This window comes from Perissodus microlepis, chromosome 4 (assembly GCF_051167445.1).
Source record: "Perissodus microlepis isolate ML-2025 ecotype Zambia chromosome 4, ASM5116744v1, whole genome shotgun sequence".
NCBI lineage: Eukaryota > Metazoa > Chordata > Actinopteri > Cichliformes > Cichlidae > Perissodus > Perissodus microlepis.
The window spans coordinates 1,086,296-1,108,749 of record NC_140464.1 but is presented as its reverse complement, the minus strand read 5'-3'; the positions used below and the strand labels follow the sequence as shown (position 1 = coordinate 1,108,749).

At 43.4% G+C, this 22,454-nt stretch overlaps 2 protein-coding genes across 3 annotated transcripts; one reads left to right on the top strand and one right to left on the bottom strand.

The window, feature by feature from the left end:
- Nucleotides 1-1,038: 1,038 nt before the first annotated feature.
- On the top strand, nt 1,039-6,630 carry LOC146387919 (GTPase IMAP family member 5-like). Its single transcript, XM_084924953.1, has 2 exons — nt 1,039-1,285; nt 2,425-6,630. The coding sequence occupies exons 1-2, from the start codon at nt 1,225-1,227 to the stop codon at nt 3,279-3,281; spliced, it is 918 nt and encodes a 305-aa protein (XP_084781079.1). The 5' UTR covers nt 1,039-1,224; the 3' UTR covers nt 3,282-6,630.
- A 5,203-nt stretch (nt 6,631-11,833) lies between these two features.
- LOC146387918 (GTPase IMAP family member 4-like) lies at nt 11,834-18,416 on the bottom strand. Of its 2 annotated transcripts, XM_084924740.1 has the most exons (3): nt 18,320-18,416; nt 18,067-18,211; nt 11,834-14,358 (listed from the first exon to the last, which is right to left on the bottom strand). In XM_084924740.1, exons 2-3 carry the CDS (start codon nt 18,131-18,133, stop codon nt 13,544-13,546), a joined length of 882 nt encoding a protein of 293 aa, XP_084780866.1. In that variant the 5' UTR covers nt 18,134-18,211; nt 18,320-18,416; the 3' UTR covers nt 11,834-13,543. The 2 variants fall into 2 exon arrangements, with proteins under 2 accessions (XP_084780866.1, XP_084780867.1); XM_084924741.1 differs by having other exon boundaries at nt 18,067-18,324.
- Nucleotides 18,417-22,454: the final 4,038 nt, after the last annotated feature.

Sequence of the window (22,454 nt, the reverse complement as noted above, 5' to 3'; positions counted from 1 at the left end):
CAGAGGCTAACAGCAGCCAACAGAGTGTAACAGCCGCTAACAGAGGCTAACAGCAGCCAACAGAGTGTAACAGCAGCTAACAGAGGCTAACAGCAGCCAACAGAGTGTAACAGCAGCTAACAGAGGCTAACAGCAGCCAACAGAGGTTAACAGCAGCTACTAGTGGCGAAAACAGCAGCTTTTAAGAACAGAAAAGTTAACTATATCCTCAAAAACTCACCGCAATAGTGAGCTTGTCTCATGTCCTTTCCTGAGTAAATGAAGGCAGATGCTGCACAACCAGCACCAACAGCAGAGTGACAGCATTCCACAAACAGGGAAAAACTCGGGGTTTGGTCCAAACAGTAGTAGAAACAAGCCAGCTGGCCTTGGCCTTCATGGGGTACAAACCAGATTTAATTGTTCCTGATCTATCTTGGCTGTCTAAAACATGTTTGTCCTATAGCCTCCACCCAGCTAGGATTATGCACCTAAACTGGTTGGAGTAAGAAAACGTTTTACTGCAATCTGCAGTCTACTGACATCAGGCTGTGAGATTCTACACACTGTAACTGCTGGTAACGTTTTCATGATTTTACTCTAACTGGAAACTAGGAGCAGACTCAGACACCAAGATACAAGAAAAAAAACACATTTATTTACAAAGTGAAGCAATGAGGAAGAAGTGAGCGAGCCTGGGAAGGTGACTCTGCCAAAGAGAAAAGAAGGACCATCAAACTCGCCCCAGAACCCGGCATGTTTTTAGGGTTGTCTTATTTTATATGAATGCACAAATAGTTCTTCTACATTCACATTTGTCCAGGTTTAATAAGGTGTTGTCTGTGCTTTCTATAGATGTGTTGCTTTTGACAGCAGGTTAGCTGTTTCTGTTTCCAGCTGTAAATCTGTCTTACAGATATGAAAATACAAACATAACTGTCAAAAAAGACAAAATCATTTTTCATAATGTGAAACTTTTGTTTTGAATTTGCTACTGTTAGGGTTTAAATGAAACTGTGAACAGATGCGTTACTGTGATGTCTTCATGGAGTCATGTAACTGTTATGGGTGAAAAGGCAGACCTGTGGAAATGCACTCTGCCTGATGCACTCTTTTTCAGCCTTCTGATTGGTTGCTTTGTGCCACACTTCCTGCCCTAGAACAGCTGAAGTGCTGTATGTGAGGAAACGAGCAGCGGACGGTGAAATAGAGGTGAGATGGAAATTTAAGCAGCCAGATGAAGACATGGGCAGCACTGAGCCTTCAGAGAGCTCGGTGATGATCAATGAAGATCCAGAGAATGAAGGTGAGGTTGTCCTGCAGGGATACTCAGGCTGCTGTTTGGCTCAGTTTAGTGTCAGATTAGCTCCAGTCTGCATTTATATCCGAGTGCAGTCAGTGAGAGTTTAGTTTGAAGAATTACTGCCGAGTAACCAGCTAATAAAATTATTGTAATCACCTTTTATTTCACAGTAAATAATGGACAATCCAAGCATGCTGCATGACAGATGTTCAGTCCTTTGAGTCAAATCCTTTAAACAACTTCAGTCGTGTCTGAAACTTCAGTTTGTTTTTTCATTTTAATCTGTAAATGCTAACTTGTTAGCATAGTTGGGTTTTCCATGAAGGAAAAAAGATTACAGGCCCTATTAGTGATGGTGTTTGTTATGTTAAGTTTCCAAAACATTTATTAGAAAATAAATCAAATGTATGCAGAGGCAGTATTCACAGTGTTGACCCTTCTTCATGCTGAGTATCAGCACCTGGCCCAAATCCTGATTGGTGGAGATTCATTCCTGCCTAGCAGAGCTCAAAGCTGGCCACCGTGTGTGGGGGTTTTAATGACTGACCTGACAAAATAAGCCCAAACTCTTCCAACCATCTAGGAGTCGTTTGGTGACAGTCTGTGCATTTTCCAGTATGTGGAGCACCGTGCCACAGGGCAAAGGTGAGAGCTAACAGACTTGGAGGTCATCAAATTTGGAAGACTCCCCAAAGCTTAATCTGACTGAGAATCTGTGATGAGTCCTTAAAACGCCCACAAACCGTGCTCATGTTGGAGCTCTGAGGAGGTACAAACAGCTCTCGACCAATCCGGATCTGACCCAGAAGCTGCATGGAGAAGCTTCAACACTGAATCCAGACTGTTTGCACATATTTGATTGATCTGCCGAGAAAAGTCTTTGAAACTAAAATGTTTCCGATTGTTTTCACTTCATCGTGAATGAATGAATTTAGATGCATTTTTATTTTTGTGCGTATATCTAATTATTAAGTTTCCATGTGTGCACTATTACATGCATATCGATGTCAGTGCAGCACGTGGCCCATGAAGGTCATTCGAAATGTCTGTTTGAGAAAACTGCTCATGAATTTGTGGTAAAGTGATTCCACAGTTTGACACAAGAGTGGGACTTTGCTCACATGCAAACCTTTTTGTAACAGATGAGCAGGAGCTTCCAGAGCTGAGGATCGTCCTGTTCGGGAGGACAACGGTTGGGAAAAGTACGCTAGGAGGCATCATCCTGGGGGACAGTGCTGCATTCACGTCGAGCGATTCTCATGGAGAGCGCACAAAGACCTGCCACGTGGAAAGAAAGACAGACTCTGACAGTCACATTGTGGTTGTTGTGGACACTCCGGGTCTGTTTAAAATGGGATCAAGTGAAGAGGACGTGGTGAAAGAGATCAAGTGGGCCACTGAAAACGTTGAACCTGGTCCTCATGTGTTCCTGTTGGTGGAAAGGCTCAAAATCATCACATCTGAAGAGTTAAAAGCACTGCAGGTTTTTGAACGCACTTTTGGCAAACGTGCAGTGGCCTACGTTACGGTGGTGTTCACCCACAAAAGCCAAAACGAAGCTGACATAAAAGAGAGCATGAAAGACAATGAGCACCTCAGGGAACTGATTGAACGGTGCCAGTGGAGATATTTTATTTTTAACATTGCTGACAGGAGCCCTGTTCAAGTCACCGAGCTGCTGGAGAAGATAACTCAGGAGAGGCAAGATCACTCGGACTTCTTCTACACGCCTCAGATGCTCCAGGCGGCTGAAAAAGCTGCGAACGAGGAGCGAAGCGAAGACGACCGCTGGAGGAAAGCATCAGAAAACAGACTGGCTATTCTTGAGAAGAGCGGATTGTTGGGAATATTTCTCGGGAGTGTTGTTGGGTATTTTAGCTGTGGTGGTGAGCTGACACCTACATCAGGAGCTCTACTGGGAGCTTTACTGGGTATGATACTGATAATGGGAATGACATTTTCAGGGATCTGTGTATTCGAGAAATACCATAAAAAGTGACTTTTCACTCATCTGCAGGGAATCCTGAGCTGGAAACTTTCTACAGTTAATTATAGCATCAACACAGTGTGACACACTGTCACAGCATCTGTGAGAGAGGGCTGATGCTGCTCTACCTATAGTCCTGTAAAGACATGGGCGCAGGCCAAAGGGAATATAAAACCATCCACTGACAAGACACTGCCCCCTGTTGGTAAAACAAGCCACAACACGCTGCATGGCCAAAAGCAGCATCTCACAGAAGAACGCAGCAGATAAACCCCGAGAAATTACACCTCAAACGAGTCGACACATGTTAGTCTGTTAAACTGCAGAACCAGTCAGACCTCTGAACAGCGGATCAGGACAAAGCTGCTCAAAGAAACAGGAGTGGATTCAACCTGCATAGTTATACAAGCACAACATGCAGTGAAATGTGACCTGATGCGCTCCTGTGCAGAAACAGAGAACATTATAGTAAATACATGCAAAGAGGACATTATGTGCAGTAAGTGAGTGAATTATATACATCAAGTAAATTCAATAGAATAAAACAATCTGGAAATTTACAGTTCGAAATTCGAGAATGTACATTGTGAGAGTGGGGTGTTAAAGTGAAGCCAGATCAGGATCAGGCATGATATGAGAATGTGATAACAATGAGTCCTGTCTCAGTCACTTATGGTTGATGGAGCTTGGGGGGTCAAAGATAGAAGCTCCTCTTGAGCCTCTCTGTTCTAGCCTGCATGGTGCCTGGTTACAGAAGCTGGGACAGTATTTTGCTGGATGGGTCCTTCCATATCTGAGCGGCTCTGGTTCAGCATCTTCTGATTTAAATGTCGTGTAGAGGGAAAGCGTTCTGCCGTATGGAGCAGTCTATGAAGAGCTTTTTTTATCCTTGACACAGCTGGTCTGTGTGAGGATGCTCTCCACAGCACCTGTAAAGAAAGTCCTGAGGATCTCTGGAGAGACCCTGAACTTCTTCAGTTGTCGTAGGTGGTACAGGCGCTGCCTGGCCTTTCTGGACTGCACCTGGATGTGGGCAGACCATGTCAGGTCTGAGGAGATGTGGACACCGAGATACTTGATGGATTAAAACAATGATCGGCACACAAACTGGTCACACGCTGCCTCCTTGTGGTAACAATTTTCATTACATGTTGTCATTACAAACGTGCCTCTGACCAAGTCTGTCCATTCATCCATTCATTCTCTTCTGCTTATCCAACTGAGGGTGGCAGGGGGCTGGAGCCTGTGCCAGTGGCCTGAGGGACATTCACGCTAACCCCATTAACTGTGTGTCGCGGGACTGTGGGATGAAGAATGAGTCTAGAAAACCATAAAAGGGAATAAATGGCGATTGTAGGTTTTACTTTTCATTTAAAGTCTTCCAACTCAGCTTCCAGCTGTTTCAGGAAGCATTTATGCAACAGACCCAGCAGCCTGCTGTGGACTTTACAGTGAAACATGAACCAGTTTCTACTGGAGCCTCGGTGTAGCTGGAAGAATAGAAGATGTTTGAACACACAGGCAGTTACATTACAGGGAAACAAACAGCGTTTTTACTCATGAAGGGACACTGAGGCTAAACCACAGAAGAAGTTTAACAATAACTGGGGTTTGGATATTAGAGACGAAGTGGACGTGTGATCGTGTGAAAACCTGATCCACAGCTGAGCTGTGTCGGGGTGTCTAAGAACGAAAGCGTGTGGAGAAGGAGCCGCAGTGTGTTGGTGTGGTTGCATAAATCGATGCGCTGTGTGGCTACATCTACGGTGAAGTTACGACAAGATCTGACACAGAAATATAATCACGTGTTAGAACTCTTTTTATGTGCAATAACTTCAAATGTAGTTATTGTTTCTTTGCAAGCTCCTTTGACTACGATGACCTGGATGACTGAGAACCTTCACAGACAACTTCAAATGTAGTTTTCTCGCTCTCAGTCGTCCCGGTCATCGTAGTCTAAGGAGCTCGGAGAGAAAAGTGTCTGCACTTCTTTAAGGTTTAAATGGTGGAGAGTCCCAGATTTAAGCCCTAAAACTGGATCCTCACCTTAATTATATCTTCCCCTTAAATTTTGTATCCTTGTCTTATTTATACCCCTGCTAGCATGCATAGTTTTTCTACATATACATAATATTTTTAACTTCTGTTGTTTTGTGTCACTGGGACCTAAATACTTCATCTGTTCCTGTTCTTGCTACCTCACGTGTTGGAACAGCAGGTGTGGAAACAAAGCCAAAGATCCAAGTTACCCAAAGAAGACAGGAAGTATAAAAGCTCGAGAACTGACAGCATGATGCATACAAACCAGGACTGTGAAGCCAGGTGTAGGAACCATTTTTGTGATGTTACCTTATGTGTGAAACTTTTTGTGTTTTTACAGTATGGTGTGTTTATGGGACTGTATTTAAGGTAGACACACGTAGTTAATGTCAGGTGTTGTTGGTCAGACGGAGCAAACTGTTTGTGATTTATGTTACATGATGTTGGATACTGTTGAACAACAAATACAGACGATGGAATGTATTAAAGATGTTAAACAGACAGGATAAGTAGAGTTTCATTGATAACAGTGGCACCGCGTCACCCCAACCATCGAACACCTCAGTGGATTCAAGCGTCAGCTGAGCCTCTACACCAGGAATATGAACAGACAGAAACTGGGACAACAAAACGAATGAACTCACAACACAAAACACTATAAAAAGTAATAAAATCAAAGACGGGAAAAACAAACAGCATAATAACGACTAACAAATAGAACTAGAAAGACCAAAAACTCAAAGTGCAGGCTCCAAAACCCAGGAGGAGCTGCCTGGATGTGTGCAGAAAGATTCAACCTCAGAACCAAAAGCACAAATCAAAGTACAGGTACGTGTACTCAGAGTGAGCTCAACATGTGCAGGGTATCGCTTTCTGTTGTCTGGATGCACTTATCCTAACCGGAGATCAGGACAACCAGTTATCAGATGGTAAAGTTTCACACGAGAGACCAATGACACTGATTACTGTGCCGTCAGCAGAGCAGCTGATTGTACACAGAAAGAGTAAACAATAACATCAGAAAAACATGATGTCGTCACACAGTTTGGTCATAAAGACTGGAGAAGAGCGGCTGTGTTAATAAAGTTTAGCCTGTTTGAAACCTGGGAGGAGAGCCGAGGAGGAGATTATGGCGAAATCGTGCTTCATAGCTACGGAGCACTCTGACATCACATGGCCTGCAGAAACAAACACATGCAATGATGTGTGCATTTACAGTGACGCCGCAACACTAACAGCGCCAAACAGACGGACGACCTGAACTCAAAGACAAAAGATGACAAACTGACCCAGGAACCATTATATACATTTCACTCAGCACTAGGGCTGCCACGATTAGTCGACTAGTCACGATTACGTCGACTATCAAAATCGTCGACGACTAGTTTAATAGTCGACGCGTCGTTTGAAGCTTTGTAAGATCACAAAAGACGCAGGAATAAGTAGTAGGATTTAAGAGTGTAATAACGGACTGAAACAGAAGATGGCAGCACTGCATGTACAAGGATGCCAGCTGCCGTTAAACCCCGAAGAAGAAGAAGCTGTGTCCCAGAATTCATAGCGCAGCCCTGCTCAGTTTCCAACAATGGCGGCAGCTAGTTAGTGTTAATATTACTCTTATTATTCTTTCTGGGTCACAAAATAAACGTTTAACGTATTTTCAGGCGAGAATGTAGCTGTGTAAACCTCAAATATCTGCTCAGTTTATCAAGACACCACATATTTTCAAAAGCGCTCCGACGTTTTCGGAGACGTCTGTTACCCACTAGCTCGATAGCTAGCCGGGGGCTAGGCTCACTAGAGCCGTGAGAACACCGGACTCCCGGCAAATCGTTTTCAAACCCACCGCCGTCTTTCGCTACTCAGGTTAAACATATATAAGTCACTTAGATAACTTCAAAATGTTATTGTTTGGCTTTTTTTAGTATTTTATTTGTTCCTGAGTAAATCGGTTTGGCTGAGATTAAAGTTATAGTTTTTACACAGCTAAATAAATGTCAAGCAGACAGCTGATTATCAGAAGTGTGAGATGCTCGAGAATTTACTCCGGTGTCCTGTTATATTTTAGATAGCAAGGAGTTTATTAAACTTCACCGAAACAATCTGCAAATTTCATTAAAATTTAATAAACTATCATCTTGTCTTTATTTTTAGTTAGCACATACCTTAAACACTTAAAGCTGTAAGCTAATGATAGTTATATAAGAGCAGATGCTGCTGGTGCAATAAGCTGTACGTTTTACGTCCAATGGATGATGATCTGATTAGTCGACTAATCGCAAAAATAATCGGTGACTAGTCGACTATCAAAATAATCGTTTGTGGCAGCCCTACTCAGCACCAGTCCAGACCAGCTTCATCAGTAACAGCAACGTGTGCAAATAAAAGACAACAGCAGGTGAAAGTCTTTCACACACACAGGTTACAAAGAAGCCTTAGTTTATTTCAAATATATGCAAACAATTGCAGAAATCATCATATAAACAACTATGTGATTAAATTCTCTGATGATAAAGCAGTTTTTTAACGTAAGATTCAGATGTTGCTACAAATCAGCAACATCTGAATCTGTTGTCTAGTGTCCCGTCCCTCGCCTGAAGCAGCAACTGTCTGTGAGAGCTGCTGTTACACTCGTTCCTGCACGCCTTCCTCTAAGTCTGCACAAACAACTTTTATATTATTTTGAGTGCTCAGTATGCAATCAACTATTAAAGTGATCTAAAATCAGTGTAGTCCCCGTGCCATTTGCCAGCACAGCTTTTGTAAACCAAACTTTTCCAGCTCTCACACTACTCTGCTGAGGTGGTTTGGGCATCTGACTGAGATGCCTCCTCGGCACCTCCGGAGTGTGCCAAGCATGTCCCAGTGGAAGGACTGGGCAGACCCAGGACACTCTGGACAGGCTACATCTCCCAGCCAGCCTGGGAACGCTGTAGTGTTGCCCTGGAAAAAATGGATGGGTGGAGTTTTCTAACCGCATGTATATATATATATCCTTTTATAGTTTAAGTAATGTAAAGCTAGTCTGGTGGCCTTATTGATGTAAAAATCAAAACTGAGATCACTGTCAAAATGATACCGAAGTTCCGACTCGCTCACTGAGTTTCAGAGAAAAGGATGATAACTATGAACAAATCTGTCTCTGACATTTTGGAACAACAAAAATGTTTCCATGTCGTCTCTGCTCAGCTCTGAAAACAGACGTCAAGTAGTTCATCTCATCGATGCAGCTCAGCAGTACGAGGTGCAGTACTCCCACGCAACATCGCGGTTCGCCTTTGGAGGACTCACCACAGATTTATCAGTAAATTTATATTGTGTGAAATCTATTATTATGCTGCCTATGGTTATTTGAATGTTGTTAGAATTGAATAATTTTTGTGGTACAATAAGCATCTTCTAGTCTAAAACATTGATAACAATATAAATACCATGTTATAGCTGAACAGCACAGCACCAGAGGTTGTTATGTGTGGCTGTGTGCAGACAGGAATAGGACCCAAGGTGCAGACTCCGGAGACAGTCGTGAACTCAAAACAGCTTTAATGTAAAACTCAAAATATAACATAACTGGAAAAAATCAAAATAAACTTAAACCGGAGGACTGACAGAACACACGGCTAGGTAAACGGTAGATCACGACCCAGACACAAAGAAACACAGGGCTTAAATACACAGAGGGAGCAATCAGGGAATGGGTAACAGGAGGGGAACACAGCTGGGGCAAATCAGAACTGACGAGACAAGGAAGCGTAAACTGAACACACTGAGATGAGACAGAGACCTTCAAAGTAAAACAGGAAACACAAAACACAGACTGAACAAAAGACACAGACTCACATGCAGGCACTACAGAGGGACCAGAGACGTGGGACCAGGGCAGACACAGACACTGACTGGACACGGGGATATAGCAACTAAGGATACACAGAGACGCGAACTAGACAAGGGGATATAACTGACAGGGGAGACAGAGCGACTAGAGAAGACAGAGACATAAACCAAAAGACAGAACTCTAACAAAGAAACCAAAGACTAGAATTTATAAATAATAATAAACTCAAAAACCCTGGGTCAACGACCCAGGCATCCTAACAGTGGTGGAAATAGTACTAAAATATTTTACTCAAGTAAAAGTACTATTACCTGTCTAAAAATGTACTCAAGTAAAAGTAAAAAGTAGCTCATTTAAAATGTACTCAGAGTAAAAGTTACATAGTTACTTTTCTGTCAGCAGGAGGACAGCCGCTTCTGAGTAGTGCAAAAAAAGACAGTGGATATAAATCTCAAAGTAGTTCTTTTTTAGTGAAAAGAAAAACTTTACAAATTAAAGTGCAGTGGCAGTTAAACTGCAAGTCTATACATGAAAATGGATAATGGTCACCAAACCAATCAACCAAACTGTCAGGTATCACAGTGTTTTCAATACAAAACCATATCATTCTTTCACATGAGAATGTGTTCTAAACTGTCAAATAAGAGAACAAGTACTGAACTGAACGGCAGCTGCTTTAAAAATGTTTTTAATTTTTTAAACTTGGCCCTGCCCTACTGTACCTCTAGATTAAAGTTCCTGTGTCCATCCTAGAGTGTTACTCTCTGAACCTCCTGTTAATTTTGAGGAGCAGTTGATTTTCAAAGTTAGTAGAGCTCATCCTTGCTCACTTTGCAGTGAACAGTAGTCCAGCACAGCTAAAGAGACGCTCGAAGGCAGCTGAGGCAGGCAGGCCAGTGTTAAGTTTGAGAGAAAGTTTTTTGACGTCCCTAATAAGACATCAATGCATTACATAGCTACCGCTGGTAAATTATACCAATATACCTCGTGTTTGTTTTATTGGACAGTAACAGGCTAGTTAACGGGAGGTTGCAAGTGCTAATTAACAAGTAACAGAAGTCAGCTGTCTTTGACTAATCTAAGGTAAGTGAGCGCTCTGTTATTCTTTTGCCTGCAGTGTGAACATATGTGGGTTAAGTAAGAAAGTAGCCGCTTCTGTCTTTAATTTAACTATTTTTAAAATAAATTATTATTATTAACAAACAGGAAAAACGTAGGTAAACACATTTTCTTTTGGCAATTTACCAACCCAGTAAAAAAAATGTAAGTTGCGTGGACAACAACGTGCCCGATTACAGCAAGTTGCTCGTACCAACAACGTTATCTGTGTTCTTCACAGAGGTCTTAACGTAATGTGATTAATTTGAACACAGCCTCTTTGCTACCATAACGGTACGAGTTGTATTTAACTTACCTCTACATGCTTGCGCAGGTTTGATGTGGAATTTTTAAAAGCTGCTAACTCGGTCTCTCTGGGCAAACACAGCTTACACTGCATAATAAAGCTGTTGTCTTTCTTGCACTTGAAGCCGAAATGGTCCCTTAAATACGGCCAGGGGTTCACATCCGTTTCTTCAGTTCAGGGTCAGCAGAATTCGACGGGGCTTCTTTTTTCACTGGATCCGTAACACCGACGTCAGACTCCATCTTTAATGTGACCTTAGCGCCGATTTGTTCTACTACCCATCATTCCCTGCAGTATTTCCGAAGCGCAATGTTTTTGTTTGTTTTTTTAATTTACTCAGTAACGGGTGTGATTGAAAACGTAGCGAACTACAATACTTTTTAAAAAATATACTTAAGTAAAATTACAGACTTGAAAAATGACTTTAAAAAGTACAAATACACAAAAAAACTACTCAATTACAGTAACACAAGTAAATGTAATTCGTTACTTTCCACCTCTGCACAGCACTGATCCAGTCTATGCACCAAGGTATTATTCTTATTTATTCACACATTTAAGAGGCATGACAGATGCCATATTACTCAGGTGATAACTCTTCACTGAATATCTGAGGATATGTCTCAAAAGTGTGTTTAAGAGTGTACGAAGGGTTTGTAACAGTGCAGAGAGGATTTTATGGCTTATAATACATGAGAACACTAAAATAAACAATCATTTTGATCATCACGTCAACAGTTTCGAACGCAGCAGTGAGATCAACAAGAACTAAAACTGAAACTGTCTGTGAGTCACTGCTGATCCTCAGAGCTCTCTCTGTGCTGTGATTGGTTCTTATCGTAAAGTCTACAAGTTAAAAAATATTCATTCAGTTGTTTATAAACATTTTTTCAAATATGTTGATGAGGAATGAAAGAAAAAAGATCTATAATTATTAATTATCAGTGGGGTTCAGTTATTTTACTGAGTGGTAGCAGCAGCACATTCAAGAGAAACATGGAAAGTTCTAGACTGTAGAGAGCCCCTATCCCCCCCACCCACACCTCCAAACCAGATCCTAGAACCAGGTTGAGGTGCTTCCATAGCAGCACTCTGAGCTGTGAACGATACAGGTCAGCCCGTCCAATCTCCCAGAGGAGGACATCTGAGAGCGTTCTCCTGTGGAGAGCTCCTGGAGCTCAGAGACGATCAGGACACAAAGAGAAGAAGACGTCTGTCTTTCAGCAGGTTATCAAGAACCTACTTCTGTTTTATTACATGCACGAGGTCCATCTATGAGACGGACATGTTCCTCTGCTAACACAGGGAGACGTCTGCAGACTCGTCCCACTGTCTGTCTGCATGTTCACATGTTTGCTGCTCAAAGGCACAAGGTCAGGACTTCCTGTACAACAAGTTCAGGCACAAAATCCAAAGCAGAGCTGGTACTTAGTACAACACACAATAACAATAAAAGTCAGACATCATTTAGACTGTTTACCAAACTCCTCAGCACGAGCCTGTGGGTTCACATCAGGACAGATGTGGCTGTGATTATATGTGCTCATGCTCTGGACTACAAAACATGCTGTAACATATACTGATACAAGAGTACAAATACTGGATTGCATGCATTAGAATACAGGTAATGGATTATGTTTATATATATGTTTACAACACCAAACTTTTTTACAGCAAGTGAAAGTTGAAGCACACCTTTCTCCAGCCACCTAATCTATCTCATCCAGAGATGAAAACTCTTCAGCGTGTTCTGGGTCTGCTCACCTCACCCAGGGGGCGTCCAGTCTTCCTGTATTCTGTATGTAGCTTTGATTAATGAACAAACTCTGTTTTCCAGTTCCCAGTCTTAGATCTCAGGAAGGTTGAGGTGTGCGATCTCCCTGTGGTTGCAGCACCCCAGCCTGCCAGCCCAGAGACACCCCCTCAGATCTCCACGCAATGTTGCGAAGGCGTATCAACCAAGAGTCCTATGACATCCAGAGCCTTTAGGAACTGAGTCTTGGTCACCTCAGTGGAGATGTTTGACTATCTCAGTGACCAGTGAGGGGCGAGTTATCCCCCTTATCCCCAGTCTGGGGATAAGGGGGATACTAAGGAGGTCCTCAAAGCATTCCTTCAACTGCCCGACTTTACCCTCAGTTGAGGTTAACACCATCCTATCCTGCTATACACTGTGTGAGCAGAGCACTGCTTTCCCCTTTTTAGTCGACTGACGGTTTGCTATAAATGCTTCAAGACATGCAAAGAAAGTCGAAAGTCTTGTTCTGTGGCCCAACCAATCTTCCAGCATCCAGTTTTTGGTTCAGCCACTGACCGAGCCTTGTTCTGCTTGGTCTGCCAGCATGTGCAGCTGCCTCCAAGTCCCCAAGCCCAACAGGATCCTTCAGCTCGATGGCTCCCTTCACCTTCGGTGCACACCATCTGGTTTGGGGATTAACACTACAATAGGCACCAACCGTCCGTTCGGACTCCCAGCCTCCCTGAGTATGCCGTCAAAGTTCTGCCAGAGTTGGGATCAGGAAACAGTCCTGTAAAAGGGCTTTGGTTCACGCCCACCTCTTTTTATCCTATTTTAACTGCTTCAGACTCCCAAAAGGAAAGACTGTGAAAGCCAAAATTTGAGAAATATTATTTGAAATGTAGCATCTTGTTGCTTATTTATTGACGTGTGTCTCAAGCAAACCCAGGCTGAACCCTGAACCTGTACGTACACTGAAGCAACAGCAGTAACTAGAAAATATTTTGTTGTTTATGCTGCAAATCGCTGGTTCTGTCTTATGAACTGTTCCTGGAATATAAAATTTAACTGCGTTTAACTAATTTTGAAAAGCTCAACCAATCAGCAGCCAACTGAACAAATAACTTTTAGAATAAAAAACTTTACTCAAAAATAAAGTAAAATACCTAAACATACATCTTTATGGTTTCTAGACTAGATTTGGTCTGATCAGCGTAAGCAACAAAATCACTGACGCTGTTTGAAATCTATCTGCATCATGCCTGAATTTTAATTTTAGCAAGTACGCCTAAAAACGCTACTCCCACGAACAGCATCATACCGACTACAGCTCCAACCCCAGCTCCTGTTGTAGGCGTCAGCTCACCACCACAAATAAAATACCCTGCTGCACAGCCGACAGCCGTTCCAATCAAACCACACCGGTCATAAAAAGAGCGCCACTCTTCTTCTGGCTTTGGTTTTGTTTCCTTTCGTGTTTTCAGAGCTTCCTCAGCCTCCCGGAGCATCTTAGACGTGTAGAAAGGTTGACATTTTTCTCCCGTCATCTTCTTTATAATCTCCAGCAGCTCGGCGAGTTGAGACTCTTGTTGTTCGTCTCTAATGTTAAAAACAAAGTGTCTTTGCTGGAACTGATCGGTTAATCTTCTGAGGGATTTCAGTGTTTTCTCCATGATAGCGTCGTCGATTTTCTTCCTTTTAGTGGTGAACACCACTATAGTGTAGTCCACTGCCTGTTTACCAAACGTGTCCTGAAAAGTCTTCAGTGCGTCTAATTTCTCTTGTGAGATCTCTTTAAACCTCTCCACAAACAGGAAGACATGAGGACCAGGTTCAGCGTGTTTGATGGACCGCTTGATCTCCTCCACCACTTCCTCCTGATCATCATCTACTTTAAACAGACCTGGAGTGTCAACAACAACCACGTCTCGACCCGTGATGGTCTTTCTTTCCTTATGGCACTTCTTTGAGTCCTTATCAGAAGTGAATATTTCTCTGTTGCCCAGGATGATGCCTCCTAGAGTACTTTTACCCTGTCCACTCTGTCCATACAGGACCATCCTCAGCTCACCTGTTGGAAGAATGTCAGTGAGAATTAGCCAGTCTTGATCGCTCACTTCAAATACAGTTATTACTTCAAATTCATCGATCTATCAGTCTCAACCCTGATGTGGGTCACTTCTCATCTTTTGAACCCAAAATGTTTAATCAAAAAGCTGTAAAACCCTTTAAAGCAGATATGCTGCATTTGGTCAGACGCGGATATTGTTTTACATTAAAAATGTTGCTTTTAAGTAATTTTTCTAAAAACTAAACACATGTAAAAAAAATTAAAAACTGGATTTTGCAGGTCATTTTATAAAGTCCAGTTTAAGATTTATAGTTTATTTAGAATATTTGAATAAATGTTGTGATCTGGGTGAGTCTGAGTAATTTCACAGCATCAGCTCTCCTCACCTGGGTGGAGCCTTCCTCGCTCCTCCCTGCTCCTCACCTGTTGGCGATTCCTCCAGCAGCATTTATGACCAGCGCTCACAATGAACCTTCGCCAGATTGTCTGCCTACCATAGTCAGTTTACTGCCCATGTTTGTGTTCCTCAGCGTGTTGTGCTTAACTATCTTCCCCTGTTCTCTAGTCGGCGCCTGGATACATCTTTCCAACTCTCCCCATAATCACGCCTCAGGATTCTGGTCTGCTGCTGCTGGTGAAGCTCATACCTGCCTGCCTCGCATCGCATCGCTCCCTGTACTCACCCGGATCCAGTTCACCTCCTCCTCCAGCTAATCTCCACCTGCAACCATGTAAGACCTCTCAACTTTGAAGTCTTGGATGCCTTCACTGCTCCGCGGACCACACAGTGTTCCTGTTCGCCGTAGCTTTCATTGCCCTGTTCCTGCCCCTGCTATTCCTGTGACCTGATTCAGCTTGTGCTCTGGCCCTTCTCACAAAGCCTTGTCATCGCTCGCTGTTACATTTGGCTTTTGTTCAGTCCTCTGTTTAAGACACCTGTAAAATAAAACTGTTAAAAGTCATTCAGCCTCCGGTTTTGGTTCTGCGCTTGAGCCCAATCCCTTTTCTCGGGCCATTGAGCCTTGCCAATAAATCCTCATCTGAACTTAATCTCTCTTCCACTAGAGGGCAGTACAACTACCTGCTCTAATTAAAGGGGTTGCAAACTGCCAGTAAAACAGAAGAAGACGAAAGAGAAATGAAATAATAGTCATGCTGTGAGAGAGCGCAGCACGTAAAGGCAATAGATAAATATTTGAAAAGAAAAAGTCGGTCTGACCTGGATGGAGAAAGGAAAAAAGGCAAACTGGGGACAAACTGAGCCTATTCTGCTATACCTGGTGTGCAGGGGGAAATGATCAATATGCTTTTTGTGCGTTTGTTTGGTGGTGTGATTTCTCTGAAGTGAAATATAGATTGGGAAACACCGGTCTTGGGATTGTTGCCATTCCTCCTCCTCATCCTGTGATTGGAAGAGTCTGATAGTTGACTCAGGGGTGTCTAAAGTGCAGGAGGGACCGATGAAGAGGCCAAGCTGCTAGCAAGTCGGCTACAAGATAAACTAACATAGTGAATCCCTAAAACAGAGCGAATCAACAGAGACTGTGCTTTGGAAAAAGTATGTGATGACTACACTATGAAATAAGAAGTTATCGGTACATTTTTCATTGAAATGGCTACAAAAACACCACTGTGTGCTGTAACAGGAACAGGAAGTGATCCACTACCACAGAAAGAGCCAACACGATTTAGAAGAGAGAGGCCTGATGCAATAATCCATATTTCACTGTTCTATCACTTGGTGCGGGATGTTATATTTTTCTTTCTTTCTGATTTTTTTGGTATTTTTTAATGTTTTTGCAGTTTTTTGGTTTAGGTTTTTTTTAGGTGTGGGAGCTGACACAGTCCTGCAGAGCGACGGTCCTGCTGCTTTTTGATGCATCCCTATAACACAGCTGAATCAAATGGTTGGATTACCTCTTGTTTGGCAAAGACCTGGCAACAAGCTATTCATTTGATTCAGGTGTGTCAGAACAAGAACGTGTCTAAAAGCTGCAGGACGGTACCTCTGCAGGACTCGAGTTGGACACCCCTGCACTGAGAGGACGGGGTTTTGGGGGTAACAGGAGGAGAGAAGCTGCAGAGAGGCGACTGCAACTCTGCTTCCTGGTCCCAACTCTGGAGAGTCAAGTTTTTGGGAAGCTTAATACATTTCAGCAGATTTCTAGAAATGAGAGCTGCTCCAGATCACAGGGCTGAACACACAATACACGGTTCAGTTTACTTCACTTAACTGGCTGGTTTATTTTTAACTGAGAATAGAAACTCCAGAGTCGATTCCACAAAATTCTAACTTCTTAACTTCTTGTCTACATCTGCTTGTAAAGGTCAGTGCAGCTCTGTTTAAAGGTCTCACTTGGAGAGATGAACTCCTTTAATAAATTTTTCAGTAGGTTCAGTTTTATGAATCACAAATTTTGTTGTTATATATAGTTTGACATTTTGAATTTAGGGCACTGAAGCATCGTTTTGACATCACAGAAATATAAATTAACTGACAGATTTTGTACCTCAGCAAGATATTGAGAAGCTGATTTATGCTTTCGTTTCTTGTAGAAATAATTACTGCAGTGCTGTTTGTATTGGTCCCAAACGCTATCAGAGAGTTATGGTTAGTTAAGCATGCTGACAGAGTTTAAAGAGAGCCGGTCGAGTCCTCATATGGATCGATGTGAACTTGTGTTAAATGTAATGTTATCATCAGAATACATTGTTGAATTTAAAGGAATTGTTCATGAATCATTAAATGGCTTCTGTCCAAATATATATGAGATCATTAATGGTAACGCACAGATCTGAAACTAAACAGGCTGATGAGGCATTCAGTCACCGTGCTGTCCATACAGCCATATCGGTCTCAAGGCTGGAGCTGAACAAAAACACCCTGATAACAGACGGTGTTTAGACTGTTCCTCCCCCATGCAAGGCCACCTGGGTCGGCTGGAAGACTGTTTACTCAGCCCGGCAGGGCGAAGGACACGGTCTCAGCTAAACTCAGGACACACACACGCATACACACTCATCCCCCCTCCCTTTCCAAACGCCTTCGATGCTTGTCTCCTCCCGGGGCAGATGGCGGTCGACTGGACCAGCGCAGACATGCTGCAGGACCAGATGCGCCGTCTACACCGGCTCTCTCACCTTTACCCGCCCCTGTTCCTGTCTTGTGTTTCTGGGGTGTATTGACAGTCATGTGCTTTTTAAGCTGGGGTGATTTTTCTGTTCTCCCACTAGGAGCTCAGTCTGAGTGGAGTGTTTTTCTCCTCCTCTCACCTCATGTTATGTATTTCGTTGTTTTTTCCTATCAGCCTACCTCTCTGACGTCTCCCAATCTGATGTTTGTGTAAAGTTTGTTCAGAGGGTTCCTTTGTAAGTGTGCATGCACCATTAGCGTGCTGCCTGCTGTAACCCATAATTTCCTTCAGGATTAATAAAGTGATTCTGATTCTAAATAAACTTCCCTCATCTACAGCAGCTCGCTCAGTCACTGCATTCGTCTCCAGTGAAAATGTCTCTAAATGCTGCTCGGTACTAATCAGGCTTCAAACTGAACATAGAGGAACAATCTAACATCTCAGAACTTAAAAATACCAAACATCTGTCCAGATGAGCTGCTGCTGGTTTGTTTCAGGAATTAATTACTATCCCAAATATCAAACTGAACTCCACCCAGTGATCCTCCACCCTGAGTAGGATAACTTCACTTACCCATGTTTTCTGGATTTTCATCATAAATAGGAATCCTGGAGCACGTCGATAGCTTAGTATAGTTCATGTTGGCGTTTCTGTCTCACCTCTACATCACAATCAGTTATTTGTTTCCTCTTCACAACACTTCAGCCGAGGCACCAGTCTGAGGGGTGAAAAAAAGTGCGTCTAGTAAAGTGTATTTCCACATGTCTGGTTCCTCACCCCAAACCTCACAGTTACATCCCTGCATGAAGACATCGCAGTAACACACCATGTGTTAATAGTTTCATCAGCTAAAGTGTCCTGTGAGTGCAGAAAGTCGGCTAAACACAGTTTTTACATTCTGGAACATGTTTTGCTCTTCTTTCTAAGCCACGGTGTCCAACTCCAGGCCTCGAGGGCCGGTGTCCTGCAGGTTTTAGACGTGTCCTGCTCCAACACAGCTGATTCACATGGCTAAATGACCTCCTCAGCATATCTTGAAGTTCTCCAGAAGCCTGGTAATGAACTGATCATTTGATTCAGGTGTGTTGGCCCGGGGTGAGATCTAAACCCTGCAGGACACCGGCCCTCGAGGCCTGGAGTTCGACACCCCTGTTCCAAGCTCTTCGGGCTGTATCATCACAGAATTTGATCACATAAATTCTCTGACCTGAACAACTGCAGTAAAGATGACACCACGTGTAACACGTGCTTTCTACCAGGGCTTCCCCTCTCCACTTTGCGTTTTGTTGTTGTTTCTGTGTGGCATGCAAAATGTGAAGTCTCTGCTGGTGTACGATTGGCAAACAGTTCTGGAGCTTCATCTGTCTGCTGTCAAACTAGTACAGTTCCACCATGAGGGGCCAGATTATTCCATCCCATTCTTATCTTGGATTGTCACAGCCCTGGGTCAGTGACTCAATGTTTTCTGTATTATTATTTTAATTTGTTATCTCTAGTGTGTAATATAAGTTTAGTTCAGTGCCTCTGAGTTTTGTCTATGGATTTCCTGTTTTACTTTGAAGGTCTGTGCCTTGTGTTTCCTGACCTAGATGGGTGGATGGATGGATGGATGGGTGGATGGATGAATGAATGAATGGATGGATGAATGAATGAATGAATGGATGGATGGATGGATGGATGGATGGATGGGTGGATGAATGAATGGATGGATGGATGAATGAATGGATGGATGGATGAATGAATGGATGGATGAATGAATGAATGAATGAATGGATGGATGGATGAATGGATGGATGGATGGATGGATGGATGGATGGGTGGATGAATGAATGGATGGATGGATGAATGAATGAATGAATGAATGGATGGATGGATGGATGGATGGATGGATGGATGGGTGGATGGATGAATGGATGGATGGATGGATGGATGGATGAATGAATGAATGGATGGATGGATGGATGGATGGATGGATGGATGGATGGATGGATGGATGGATGGGTGGATGAATGAATGGATGGATGGATGGATGAATGAATGAATGGATGGATGGATGGATGGATGGATGAATGAATGAATGGATGGATGGATGGATGGATGGATGGATGGATGGGTGGATGAATGGATGGATGAATGGATGGGTGGGTGGGTGGGTGGGTTGTCCATTTCTTGATGAAAACATCTAAACTGTTCTGTTTTGTCAAACTTCAGGACCATCTCTATGATACCTTCTTTATCTAAACTACCCAACTAAAGTCCTTCCTGGATGAACATGCAATTCTGGAAATGTTCCAGTCTGGGTTTAAAACTCACCACAGGATGGAGTCCGATCTATTAAAGGTTTTTAACAACAATTTTTTGGCAAATTATTCTGGTGACTGTGTCCTACTCATGCTTTTGGACTTTTGATACTGTGGACTATGGGATCCTCATTTCCAGGCTGGAGCAGTGGGTTGGCATCACTGGCTCAGCACTCCAGTGGTTCAGGTCCTACCTCTCCGATAGAAGTTTCTGTATCAGCATCGATGGTTTCTCCTCCACCGCTGCTGCTGAGGGTTACCACAAGCCTCCATTCTTGGACCTCTCCTTTTCTCCTTACACCTGCTGCCACTTGGCACTAATTTTCAGAAACATGATATTTTCTTTCAATGTTATCCCGAAAAATGGATCCTCCTTTAAAGTTAAATTCTCACGTGAATGCAGTGGTAAAATCCTGCTTTTCCAACTATCAAAGATCAGGCCTACACTGGCCAAATGCAGAAAAATTACTACATGCTTTTATAGCCTCTCGTTTCGACTACTGCTGGCCTACAGTTGGTGCAAAAGGCTGTCACACGATGGTTGTGCCTGATTTTATTTGTCTGAGCTGTTGCACCCATAAGTCCGCCTCGTTCTCTCAGGTTAGCTGATTAGATGCTTTATCTCGTTCCAAAAAGGCAACGTGAGCTCAGAAGTGACTTGGTTTTTGCAATTCCACCTCCAGAATTGTGGAATGGTTTGCACGTCAGCCAGGCTGCTTCACTCACTGTTTTTAAATCTAGTTTACAAACATTTTCACTTACTGGCCAGTGTCAGATGTCTTATGTTACTTTTACGTATTCGTATAATGTTTCACTGCTACAACTCTTTTGTGTCTTTTACCTTCTGGCCTGTTTTTGTCTTTTACATTTGTAGACATCAGCTGGTCAAATCAATTCAGTTCATCCATCCATCTTCTTCCATCTTCTTCTGCTTATCCGGGGCCGGGTCGCGGGGGCAGCAGCCTAAGAAGAGAAGCCCAGACCTCCCTCTCCCCAGCCACCTCCTCTAGCTTATCCAGGGGAACACAAGGCGTATCTCCCAGGCCAGCCGAGAGATATAATCCCTCCAGCGTGTCCTGGATCTGCCCCGGGGCCTCCTCCCGGTGGGACATGCCCGGGAAAACCTCACCCAGGAGGCGCTCAGGAGGCATCCTTGTCAGATGCCCGAACCACCTCAGCTGGCTCCTTTCGATGTGGAGCAGCAGCAGCTCTACTCTGAGCCCCTCCCGAATGGCTGAACTTCTCACCCTATCTCTAAGGGAGAGGCCAGCCACCCTTCGGAGGAAGCTCATTTCCACCGCTTGTATCCGCGATCTCGTTCTTTCGGTCACTACCCACAGCTCGTGACCATAGGTGAGGGTAGGTCGACCGGTAAATTGAGAGCTTTGCTTTTACACTCAGCTCTCTCTTCACTACAACAGACCGGTAATCACTGCAGCCGCAGCACCAATCCATCTGTCGATCTCCTGCTGCCTTCTCCCATCATTCGTGAACAAGACCCCGAGATACTTGAACTCCGTCACTTGGGGCAGGAACTTGTTCCTGACCCGGAGTGGGCACTCCACCCTTTTCCGGCTGAGAGCCATGGCCTCAGATTTGGAGGTGCTGATCCTCATTCCCACTGCTTCATACTCTGCTGCGAACCGTTCCAGTGTGAGCTGGAGGCCCTCACCTGATGAAGCCAACAGGACCACATCATCCGCAGAAAGCAGAGATGAGATCCTGAGACCACCCAGGTGAAAGCCCTCCGCCACTTGGCTACGCCTACAAATTCTGTCCATAAAACTTACAAACAGAATCAGTGACAAAGGGCATCCCTGGAGGATCCCATCACCCACTAGGAAGGAGGAGTGTGAGTTCCCTGTAGTTGGAACACACCCTGTCTGGTCCAGTTGTTCTGCCCCTGATCTCTACGCAACATTGTCAATTCAGTTCAGTTAAATTCAATTCAAGTTTAATGAACTGAAGTGAATTTAATCAAATTACAATTGAAAGAACCGTGTAGCTGTTGTTTCTGTTTCCACTGCTAGTTTTGCAACCATGAGGTTTTAGTGTGACAATCCAATGTTCACACAGTAGCTTCTCTAATATGGTAAAATGATAAAACAACAACCTCAAAATACTCAAGCATAGATTCAATTCATGCATGAACCATTTTTGATCACTCTTTTAAGGGCTTTAAGGTAAAGAAATATCTGATTAGAAACCAAGTTTCTAAGACATTTCGGGTCACGTACAATGACCTCAGTTCTGTCTGAATTCAGAACTAGGAAATTACAGGTCATCCAGGTCTTTATATCTTTAAGACTTTCGCACACCTGAAGTAATTGATATGTGCTATCTTCATGGATAGATAAAGTTGGGTGTCATGTGCATAGCAGTGAAAATGTATGCTATGTCTTCTATTGATGCTGCCTAAGGCAGGGGTGGGTAACCCCAAGGCCTCTAGGGCCAGTGTCCCGCAGGTTTTAGATCTCACCCTGGGTCAACACACATGAATCAAATGATTAGTTCATTATCAGGCCTCTGCAGAACTGAGGAGGTAATTTAGCAATTTAAATCAGCTGTGTTGGATCAAGGACACATCTAAAACCTGCAGGACACCGGCCCTCAAGGCCTGGAGTTGCCCACCCCTGTTCTAAGGGAAGCATGTATAATGTA

Excerpts from the sequence above, each read along its gene's own strand:
- LOC146387918 (XM_084924740.1), bottom strand. The coding sequence starts at position 18,133 with ATGAACTATACTAAGCTATCGACGTGCTCCAGGATTCCTATTTATGAT. Across the intron at positions 14,359-18,066 it reads TGAAAATCCAGAAAACATGG|GTGAGCTGAGGATGGTCCTG; the intron begins GTAAGTGAAGTT and ends TTCTTCCAACAG.
- LOC146387919 (XM_084924953.1), top strand. The coding sequence starts at position 1,225 with ATGGGCAGCACTGAGCCTTCAGAGAGCTCGGTGATGATCAATGAAGAT. Across the intron at positions 1,286-2,424 it reads TGAAGATCCAGAGAATGAAG|ATGAGCAGGAGCTTCCAGAG; the intron begins GTGAGGTTGTCC and ends TTTTTGTAACAG.